The sequence below is a fragment of the Canis lupus genome, chromosome 12, assembly GCF_011100685.1.
Source record: "Canis lupus familiaris isolate Mischka breed German Shepherd chromosome 12, alternate assembly UU_Cfam_GSD_1.0, whole genome shotgun sequence".
NCBI lineage: Eukaryota > Metazoa > Chordata > Mammalia > Carnivora > Canidae > Canis > Canis lupus.
The window spans coordinates 33,243,896-33,256,132 of record NC_049233.1 but is presented as its reverse complement, the minus strand read 5'-3'; the positions used below and the strand labels follow the sequence as shown (position 1 = coordinate 33,256,132).

The 12,237-nt window shown below is 36.4% G+C and overlaps 1 protein-coding gene across 10 annotated transcripts in view; it reads right to left on the bottom strand.

Moving 5' to 3' along the window:
- The window catches only part of FAM135A (family with sequence similarity 135 member A), a 132,536-nt gene that overhangs the window by 31,613 nt on the left and 88,686 nt on the right, over nt 1–12,237 (bottom strand). For all 10 annotated transcript variants that reach the window (XM_038554451.1, XM_038554450.1, XM_038554448.1 and 7 more), the window contains one exon: nt 341–414. In XM_038554451.1, coding sequence (XP_038410379.1) covers nt 341–414 — 74 coding nt within the window. The remainder of the gene's footprint in view (nt 1–340; nt 415–12,237) is intronic.

Below are 12,237 nucleotides of genomic sequence, written 5' to 3'. Positions count from 1 at the left end.
AATATAAGAGAATATAAATGATGAATATGAATATAAGAGATTCCGATCTGTGAAAATAAAGATATAAGGCTGGAGCCAGAGCTGTATGGGACTACCAAAATTACCGTAGGCCTGACAGGGTTTGGGGAGAATAGGGCAATATGCTTCTTTCTGTTAGGTGAATGGGTCTTCCATGAATTCATAAAATTAAAACAAATTTATTTAAATAGGGAATTTCTGAACTATAAATTCTAATTCCTTCTATTGTAAATATCATATACTCTGTGTGATAAATTCTGAGATAGATATCTTACATAAAAGGAGGTAAAAATCACTTTAACTATGGAGCTATACTACTCACTGAAGTTCCTGGTATGCAACAGCAGCTTCTCTCGGATGTTCAAAACAAAAGAATGCTTCAGAAAATCTGCGTACCTAAAAAAATCCAAAAGGGAATATGAATAACATAGCACAATTAAAAGGTCAACCAATGGTAGGAAAAGATACCTCCCTCCATTAGACCTTTCATAACCACCCCCATATAAGAATTTATCTCCTGCCACATTGCTAAATTGCTGTATGAGTTCTAGCAATTTTGAGGTGTAATCTTTTGGGTTTTCTATATACAGTATCATGTGAGACAAGAATCCATCAAAATCCTAGAGGATAACACAGGTAGCAACCTTTTTGAACTTGGCCACAGCAACGTCTTGCAAGACACATCTACAAAGGCAAGGGACCAAAGGCAAAAATGAACTATTGGGACTTCATCAAGATAAAAAGCTTCTGCACAGCAAAGGAAACAGTCAACAAAACTAAAAGATAACCTACAGAATGGGAGAAGTTTTTTGCAAATGACCTATCAGATAAGGGGCTAGTATCCAAGATCTACTAAGAACTTATCAAACTCAACACCCAAAAAACAAACAATCCAGTCAAGAAATGGGCAGAAAACATGAACAGAAATTTCTCTAAGACTTTCACATGACCAACAAGCACATGAAAAAATCCTCCACATCACTTGCCATCAGGGAAATACAAATCAAAACGAGATGCCACTTTATACCAGTGAGAACAGCTAAAATTAACAAGACAGGAAACAACAAATGTTGGCAAGCATGTGGAGAAAGGGGAACCCTCTTGTACTGTTGGTGGGAATACAAGCTGGTGCCGCCACTCTGGAAAAGTGTGGACGCTCCTCAAGAAATCAAAAATAGAGCTACCCTATGACCCAGCAATTGCATCACTGGGTATTTATCCCAAAGATATAGATGTAGTAAAACAAAGGAATACCCACACCCCAGTGTTTATAGCAGCAATGTCCACAATAGTGAAACTGGAAGAAGCTAAAATGTCCTTCAACAGAAGAATGGATAAAGAAGTTGTATATACATACACACACACACACAATGGAATATCACTCAGCCATGAGAAAGGATGAATACCTACCATTTATTTTGATGTGGTTGGAACTGGAAGGTATTATGCTGAGTGAAGTAAGTCAATCAGAGAAAGACAATTATCATATGGTTTCACTCATATGCAAGATATAAGAAATAGTGAAACGGACCATAAGGGAAAGGAGGGAAACTGAGTGGGGAAAAGTTAGAGAGGAAGACAAACCATAAGAGACTCCTAACTCTAGGAAACAAAGGATTGCAGAAGGGGAGGTAGGTAGGGGGATGGGGTAAATGAGTGACGGGTATTAAGGAGGGCACAGGATCAGATGGACGCTGAGTGTTACACTGTATGTTGGCAAACTGAACTTAAATTAAAAAAAAAATAACAAGAACAAACAAAAAAAGAATTTATCCTCTTTCCTCAACGTTCTGGATCTGGCTCAGAGGCAGCAGAGTCCATTGCTTCTGCTAGGAGGGGCCAGATGTGTGTGTTGGGAGAAACCCAACAGAAACCCCTGTTTTAGTACTGTATGAAATAAAAGAAACAAAAAAATGTGAAGTGAGAAATTTAGGTCTACATTATGGATCTAAGATATACTCTCCTTGAAGACTGGGATTCAGTTGGTCTTACTGACCATTAGGTCCTAGTACAAAGAACAGTGCTCAGCCCATGGAAAAAAAGAATCAGCCAGTATTTATATCAAGCTATGTGTCAGGTATGCAAGTATATGCCAACTGAACTGACTGACCAACCTACTGGCACTGTGACGCTGCACTTCACCTTTGAGCCTCAAATGACTTATTTTCAAATTACATCTAATACTTGTTCAACATTTGAGGTTATTGTGAAGAACAAACAAGATAATGTATGTGACTGTAGTCTGTAATCTGGTAAGTGTATATAAATATAAGCTACTATAATTGCCATTATAATATTCATTGTATTTTTCCTTAAAATAATTATATATGTGAATTGTCTCCAATCCTAATGTGTAATATTCTTTAAGAGTATGAAATATATTTTGATGATTTTGGTTATCTCTCAAAACATCTATCTTGGTATGTTATAGAAGCAAGTACTTAATAAATACTGGTCAAGTCTAGCTGAATATTTCTTTCATCGTATTTATTTTTTTCTAAAGATTTTATTTATTTATTCATGAGAGACAACAGATTGAGAGAGAGAGAGAGAGAGAGAAAGAAAGAGAGAGAGAGGCAGAGACACAGGCACAGGGAGAAGCAGGCCACATGCAGGGAGCCCGAAATGGGGCTCGATCCCGGGACCCCGGGGTCATGCCCTGGGCCTAAGGCAGGCGCTAAACCCACCCAGGGATCCCTTCATATTTATATTTTGATCCTTTCATTTCTAATTATTCAAGGAAAGGCTCTGTCAGCTATTGGAGCAGTATGAAGCAACAGTAAGGAGATGGAAAAGATATTTTTTTGGAAGGTATAGGGAAGAGAGACAAATTATAATATATACTAAGATTATATTACATCTAAGATTCTTTTCTAAAAGGGAATATGATTTAGGATTCTTTGGTTTTAAACAGAAAACAAACTGGAGATACATTTTACTAAAGATTTAGCCAGTTGAATTTCTGACTTACTAAACTTGCTTCCCTAAGCAGATGAGACTGGGTCTTTAGAGAAACGAGTCAATGAGGGAGTTAGGGAGAGGAAGGTATGAGGCATCTATGAGAAGAACGGAATTTGTGTCTGTACTTTCAAATACTATCCAATTGTTTCTTCTTCTCTAACACTAAAGGAAAGATGATGAAAGATTATCTGCCTATCCATCTATCTATTAATGAGAGATGTTTTTTTTCCTGAGGGCTATAAAGTGTGAAGAAATACAGCCTGAAGCCTTCTGGATTTCTGCAGTTGTAGCTGGGCCTGCAAAACTGGCTAGTTGGATTTCTTTCTCTCCTTCCCTTCTCTGATTCCTACAATCATAACTATATTTCTTTTTTTGTTTTTAAAGATTTTATTTATTTGAGAGCAAGTGAGCAAGCAAGCAAGCAAGCAAGTAGTGTGGGGGAGGGGGAAGAGGTGGAGGGAGACGGTGAGGGAGAGAATCTCAAGCAGAATCACTGGAGTGTATATCCCTTGAGACTCAGGACTTGATCTCAAGACTTTGAGTTCATGACCTCAGCTGAAACCAAGACTAGGACACTTAACTGACTGAGCCACCTAAGTAGCCCATTAACTATCATTTCTTGATAGCATTCAATCTACCAGTCTCTATGATAAGCACTATATTTTCATTCTGCTATATTTAAACTATATAAAAACTCTATGAAGTGGATATGTCTTCGTTTAACAAGTGATGAAACAGGGAGAAAGTGCTTAACTACTTGGCCAAGATGACATAGCTAGCAAGTAATAAACATGGGATTCAAAAAAAGATTTAAGAAATTCCAAATCTTGTACTTCAAACCACTTACCTCTTCCTTCCTGCATAAAGATGCCTTGTTAACAGAAAGCCTTTCCTTTCCTCTATGTGCCCACACAAAATTCTTTATCTAAGTTTTCTGCTGACATAATTTTATCCTATGCAATGTGTAATGAATAAGCCTATTATACGTATTTTGTGGCCATAACTAAGGTATGACTGCCACCTGATGGCAGCACCACTTAATTTCGAGCAAAACACATATATAGAAAAAATATTAAATTTACAAATTCAAACTTAGGATGAGTAAATATATATGTGTATATATTACCATTTTGGTATATATGTTTGTAAAACAAATTTTGTATATATACTCAATTTTTAAAAATTCACTTATTTGGCAATATCAACTTTTCAAAATTTAGCAGACAGCTAGAAGATTAAAAAAAGCCTCTGAGCATTCAAAATGGGTATTTATCAATGCTTTACAGAATTAAAGTTTACTTTATCTGTGTTCACCCTAATGTTGCTTAAATTGCTAAATAGTATTTATTATAGTATAAACTTATTATACTATAACAATATATTAGTATTTGTATGACTAGTGTATAATAAAATCATAATAGCACTTATTGTAGTAATTGTAATAAAATTTATTATTAGCATAATTATAATACATTAATAATATGTTTATTATAATAATTTTATACACGCCTATCCAGGTTATATTCAAATCTTAAGTGCAGAATCTAAATGTCAGATAGATCATATTATCTATGTTGACTTGAAGCAAATAGTCACCTCACAAATAAACAAATGTTTATTGAACAAATATTCCTTAAGTTCTTACACTGTATTCTTGGTAGGATACTTTAAAGCCCTTTATATACACATGGTTATATTACATACAACTCTACCTGGCATAAGTTATTTACTTTTCCATACACAGCATATTAGAAGAGAAAATGAGACAAAGGAAAAAGAAGAATTACAGAATATATACACTATATATAAGTATACATAAGTTTACTAGGCAGTTATAAGAAGAGAACTTGATACTGAAACAAAAAGGTACCCCTTTAAATACATAAACCTAGAATATTACCATATAAAGCAGACAAAATAAATTAAAAATATAACTTGGATTCCTTTAATGGAGGATCTAATATCTAGACTATTTTCCTTAAAGATTTATTTATTTCTTTCAGAGAGAGAGTGAGTTGGGGGGAGGAGCAGAGAGAGAGCAAGAGAGAATCTGAAGCAGACTTTGTACTGAGTGCAGAGCCCTCTGTGGAGCTTGATCTCAAGACTCATGAGATCGAGACCTGAGCTGAAAGGGAGAGTCTAGCACTTAACCCACTGTGCCACCCAGGTGCCCCCCTAGACATTTTTAATAGGATGGGACACCAGTGTACTAAACCCTTGGGCACATAAATAAAACGCATAATGATAACTAAGTCGTTTTGAAAGGGCTAAATTAGGTCTAGCATACTCTATTTCAGAGGGTATGGGACCATGAAGCACACTAGAAAGCTTCATTTAAAACAGCAACTTCCTTCCAGATACATCCATGAAGGCAAGAGAAACAAAAGCAAAAATGAATTATTGGGACTTAAGATAAAAAGCTTCTGCACAGCAAAAGAAACAGTCAACAAAACTAAAAGGCAACCTACAGAATGGGAGAAGATATCTGCAAATGACCTCTCAGATAAAGGGCTAGTATCCAAGATCTATAAAGAACTTATTAAACTCAACAGCAAAGAAACAAACAATCCAATCATGAAATGGGCAAAAGACATGAACCACATGGCACTTGATGCTTTGAACATTCATACATGCATTGATTACTCTAATTCCAAAGAACAGACATGAATGGAAATTTCACTAAAGACATAGACATGGCCAACAAGCACATGAGAAAATGCTCCACATCACCAGCCGTCAGGGAAATGCAAATCAAAACCACAATGAGATACCACCTCACACCAGTGAGAATGGGGAAAATTAACAAGGCAGGAAACGACAAATGTTGGAGAGGATGTGGAGAAAGGGGAACTCTCTTACACTGTTGGTGGGAATGTGAACTGGTGCAGCCATTCTGGAAAACTGTGTGGAGGTTCCTCAAAGAGTTAAAAGTAGATCTGCCCTATGACCCAGCAATTGCACTGCTGGGGATTTACCCCAAAGATACAGATGCAGTGAAACACCGGGACACCTGCACCCCGATGTTTATAGCAGCAATGTCCACGATAGCCAAACTGTGGAAGGAGCCTCGGTGTCCATCGAAAGATGAATGGATAAAGAAGATGTGGTTTATGTATACAATGGAATATTACTCAGCCATTAGAAATGACAAATACCCACCATTTGCTTCAACGTGGATGGAACTGGAGGGTATTATGCTGAGTGAAGTAAGTCAATCGGAGAAGGACAAACATTATATGGTCTCATTCATTTGGCGAATATAAAAAATAGTGAAAGGGAATAAAGGGGAAAGGAGAAAAAAATGAGTGAAAATTATCAGTGAGGGTGACAAAACATGAGAGACACCTAACTCTGGGAAATGAAAAAGGGGTAGTGGAAGGGGAGGTGGGCAAGGGGTGGGTGTGACTGGGTGATGGGAACTGAGGGGGGCACTGGGTGATGGGAACTGAGGGGGGCACTAGGCGGGATGAGCACTGGGTGTTATGCTATATGTTGGCAAACTGAACTCCAATAAAAAAAAAAGGTTAAAAATAGGGGTGCCTGGGTGGCCCAGTCTGGTAAGCTTCTGTCTTCGGCTCAGATCATGATTCCAGGGTCCTGGGATTGAGCCCTGTATGGAGCTCTCTGATCAATGGGGAGTCTGCTTCTCCTTACCCCTACTCTTGTGCTCTCTCTTCTCTCTCCCCTTCTCAAAATTAATAAATAAAATCTTAAAAAGATAATAAAATGGTTAAAAATAATTTAAGGTAAGAGTTAACATTTTGGGATCACATATCAGAAAACAAAAAAATGTACTTTGGGATAAACTTATTTCCTGAAAATACTGGAGGTACATATATTCTCTCTCTTTATATATAGAGAGACTTCTATGTATATATAGAAGCTATAATACATTGTGTTAATAATCACAGTAACACTGGAAGTCTGCCCAAACCTTGCAAAACAGGCAATAAAAAGTATCAAATTAAATACTATAAACAATATGTATTCAGAAAGTAGATCTACTTTATTAAGAAAAATGTAGCTTAATATATTAAGGTTCACATATACATACTATACATATATATTAGAGGAGTACCAGATGAAGTAGTTTTAGAGATGAATACCTCTCCGTAAAAATGCAAAGTTCATAATGTCTTGCGTAAATAACTCATCATCGCAAAGAGATCTTTGAGGGGGAAAGAATCCCTATGAAAGTTATTTCTAACTCTTTCCCTCTTCTTAAGCATAAAAAGCACTGATATGATTGAAAATACATCCTTATGATCTTAAAATCTCAAGAAAGGCTAAGAACTCCTTGACCCTCTAGTCTTCTTACTGGTTGCTGTAAATTAGAATCCAGGGTCCAGCTAAAATCCCTTTAGCAGTTTTAAAAAGTACAAATATCAAAAAGATGCTGCTTCCAAAGGAGAATGCAACCTGACTCTAATGAAGACAAGCCAGATTTTAATTCTCTCTCTTCCTAGCAGAATGCTCTTTCTTAGGTAATGGCCTAAAACCCTGTTAATCACTTGGCGAACTAAAAAAAAAATTACCCATGTCTGGGCCTCATTTAGCATTGGTAATTTTTAAAGTTCCTCAGATGATTCTAATGTACAATCAAGGTTGAAAACCACTATTTAACAGCTGATTTTAAATTTATATGGAAATACAAGTGATCTGGAAGAGAAAAAACTATCTCAAAAAATAAGAAAAAAAATTGGAGAATGTACAACTAACTATCTGAGTGCAAGACTTACTACAACAACATAATCAAGTTAGGGTATTAATATGAAGCTATATAAGAGATCTAAGAAACAGAAAAGAAGGCCAAGAAGTAATTCAATTTATTAGTCAAATGATCCTCAACAAAGATGCTAAGAGCATTTCAATAAAAGAAAGTCTATTCAGAAAACGGGGGATCCCTGGGTGGCACAGCGGTTTGGCGCCTGCCTTTGGCCCAGGGTGCGATCCTGGAGACCCGGGATCGAATCCCATGTCAGGCTCCCGGCGCATGGAGCCTGCTTCTCCCTCTGCCTGTGTCTCTGCCTCTCTCTCTCTCTCTCTGTGACTATCATAAATAAAAAAATAAAAATAAAAGAAAATGGTGCTGGAATTATAAATGGAACTGTTTTCTTAATTTCTCTTTCTGCTACTTTGTTATTAGTGTATGTAGATGCAACAGATTTCTGTATATTAATTTTGTCTCCTGCAACTTTACTGAATTCATTTATTACTTTTAATAGTTTTTTAGTGGAGTCTTTAGAGTTTTCTTTATATATTATCATATCACTGGCAAATAGTGACAGATTTACTTCTTCATTACCAACTTTAATGCATTTTATTTCTATTATCTATCTGATAGTGTGGCTAGGACTTCCTGTACTATGTTAAATAAAAGTGGTGAGAGTTGACATCCTTTTCTTTTTCCTGATCTTAGAGGAAAAGCTTTCAGTTTTTCACTACTGAGTATGATATTAGCTGTGAGTTTCTTCTCATATATGGCCTTTGTTATGTTAAGGTATGTTCTTTCTAAAACCACTTTGCTGGAAGTTTTATCATGAATGGTTGTTATATTTTGTCAAATGCTTTTTCTGCATCTATTAAGATTATATGGCTTTCATCCTCCGTCTTATTTTTTTTTTTTAAAGATTTTATTTATTTATTCATGATAGTTACACAGAGAGAGACAGAGAGGCAGATACACAGGCAGAGGGAGAAGCAGGCTCCATGCAGGGAGCCCGACGTGGGATTCGATCCCAGGCCTCCAGGATCGTGCCCTGAGCCAAAGGCAGGCGCCAAACCGCTGCGCCACCCAGGGATCCCCATCCTCCGTCTTATTAATGTGATGTGTCACATTAATTGATTTATGAATACTAAACCATGCTTGCATCCCTAGAATAAGTCCCAGGGACAGCAGTGAGTGATACTGTTAAGGTACTGTTAAATTTGGTTTTCTTTTCTTTTTCTTTTTTTTTCTTTCTTTCTTTTCTTTCTTTTTTCTTTTTTCATCTCTTTCAGATTTTTATTTATTTTCTTTTTTTTCTTTCTTTTTCTTTTTTCATCTCTCTTTCAGATTTTTATTTATTTATTTGAGAGAGCGAAAGCTAGCAAGATAGGGAGAGAAGAGAGAGAAGCAGGCTCCCCAATCAGCAGGGAGCCCAATGTGGGGCTTGATTCCAGAAGTCTGAGATCATGACTTAAGCCGAAGGCAGACACTTAACCAACTGAGCTACCCAGAAATCCCTGTAGTTTTCCTTTTATTGTAGTGTCTTTGTTTGATTTTGATATCAGGGTAATCCTGGCCTCACAGAATGAGTTTGTAAGCTCTTCTACTTTCTGGAATTGAAGAAATTAATTCTTAGTTCTTAATTCTGCTTCAGATGCTTATCTTTCTTTTTCTTCTTTTTCTTTTCTTTCTTTTTCTTTTTTCATCTCTCTTTCAGATTTTTATTTATTTATTTGAGAGAGCGAAAGCTAGCATGATAGGGAGAGAAGAGAGAGAAGCAGGCTCCCCAATCAGCAGGGAGCCCAATGTGGGGTTTGATTCCAGGAGTCTGAGATCATGACTTAAGCCGAAGGCAGACACTTAACCAACTGAGCTACCCAGAAATCCCTGTAGTTTTCCTTTTTATGTAGTGTCTTTGATTTTGATATCAGGGTAATCCTGGCCTCACAGAATGAGTTTGTAAGCTCTTCTACTTTCTGGAATAGAAGAAATTAATTCTTAGTTCTTAATTCTGCTTCAGATGCTTGGTAGAATTCACCTTTGAAGACATCTGGTCCTAGACTTTTTGTTGTGAGTTTTTTGGTTAATGATTCAATTTCATTACTAGTAGTGGATCTGTTCAAATTTTCTATTCCTTTCTGATTCAGATTTGGAAGATTGTTAAGTTTCTAAGAATTTACCCCCTTTCTTCTAGGTTGTCCAATTTGTTGGTATATGATTTTTCATGTTCTGTTATAATCCTCTGTATTTCTGTGGTATCAGTTGTTATTTCTCCTCTTTTACTTCTGATTTGAGTCCTCTCTCTTTTTTTCTTTATAAATCTAGCTAAAGGTTTATGAATTTTGTTTATTTTTTCAAAGAACCAGCTCTTGATTTCACTGATCTTTTCAATTGCTTAGTCTCAACTTCATTTATTTTCACTCCAATTTCCTCCCTCTACTATCTTTAGACTTTCTTTACTAGCTCCTTTAGCTATAAGGTTGGAATGCACAATTGCACCAAGAAGAATAAAATACCTAGAAATAAATTTAACCAAGAGGTAAAAGACCTGTACTCTGAAAACTATGGGGCATAAAAGAAACTGAAAATGACACAAACAAATGGAAAGCTATTCCATGCTGATGAATGGGAAGAATTAATATTGTTAAAACATCCATGCTACCAAAAGCAATGTATAGTTCAATGCAATCCCTATCAAAATACCAATACTTTTTTTCCACAGTATCAAAATAAAAAATCTTAAAATTTGTATGGAGCCACAACAGACTTTGAATAGCCAAAGCAACGTTGAAAACAAAGCTGTAAATATCATAATCCCAGATTTTAAGATATACTACAAAGTTATAGTAACTGAAATTATATGGTACTGGTATAAAAACAGACACACAGATAAACAGAACAGGAGAGAGAGCCCAGAAACAAAATCATGCTCATATGGTCAAGAGTAAGAATATACAAATAGGAGAAGACAATCTCTTTAAAAAATCCTGGGAAAACTTGACAGCTACATTCAGAAAGATAAAACTAGGCCATTTGCTTATAACAGACACAAAGATAAAATAAAACACAGGCAATAATCTCTTGGAGATTGGCCTTAGGCAATATGTTTATGGATATGTCTCCTCATCAAGGGAAACAAAAGCAAAATTAAACTTTTGGGACTACATCAAACTAAAAGACTTATGCATAATGAAGGAAACCATCAATAAAACAAAAAGGCCATCTATTAAATGGACGAAGATAATAGCAAATAATACATCTTATGGGGGGGGATGCCTGGGTGGCTCAGTCAGTTAAGCATCTGCTTTCAGCTAAGGTCATAAACTCAGGGTCCCCTGGATGGGGCTCCCTGCTCAGTGGGGAGTCGGCTTGTTCCTCTCCATCCATCTGCCCCTACTCCCTTGCCAATTTCTCCCACCATGCTCTCTCTTTCATATAAATAAATAAAATCTTTAAAAAAGTATCTGATAAGGGGTTAATATCCAAAATATATAAAGAACTTATATAACTCAACACAAAGAAACAAAGAATCCAATTAAAAATGGGTAGAGGGCATGAACATTTTTCCAAAGAAGACATACAGATGGCCAAAAGACATGAAAAGATATTCCACATCACTAATCATCACAGAAATGCAAATCTACCACCTAATACCAGTCAAAATGGCTAGTAACTAAAAAACAAATATTGGTGAGGATGTGGAGAAAAGGAAGTCCTTGTATATTGGTGGTGAAAATATAGGTTGGTGCAACCATCGTGGAAAACAGTATAGAGATTTCTCAAGAGATTAAAAATAAAAATGTCAGACTTGCCTCCTCCTAGAGCCTGTCTGCCTTGCCTGCACAGCCTGCCACTGCCCCACAGAAATACTTCAATTATCCAAACCTTTGCCAAAAAAAGGTCAGTGTCCAGAGCACTGGCTCTTCATCTCACTCAGGCCTATGCCAAATATGTAAAATTTGGTGCAGATGCCTGATCCTTAATGCTTCAAAGTATACACTTTACCTTTTAGTTGATGCTGTAGCCATTACTACAAGGTCAAAGAGAAGAACATGATTACTGATCAGAGTTGGAAGTTCCAAAGTAACAAAAGATGGGATGACTGTTTCAAAGTCAACTGATTTAACAGATAAATATAAAAATAATGTTCAAAGTGTTGCCAATAACACAAATGAAGAGGCTGGGGATGGCACCACCATTGCTACTGCCCTGGCAAAACAAACAAAACTGATAAATCTTGAAGATGCTCAGCCTCATAACTTAGGAAAAGTTGGAAAGATCATTGTTTTCAAATATGATACCATGTTCTTATAAAGAAAAGATGACAAGGCTCAAATGAAAAATGTATTCAAGAAATCACTAACAGTCAGATATCAGAACTAGGGAATATGAAAAGTAAAAGCTGAATGAATGTCTGGCAAAACTCTCAGATGGAGTAGCTATGCTGAAGGCTGGTAGGATAAGTGATGTTGAAGTAAATGAAGACAATTACAGATTCCCTCAATGCTACTTGAGTTGCTGTTGCAGGAGGCATTATTTTGGGATGGGGT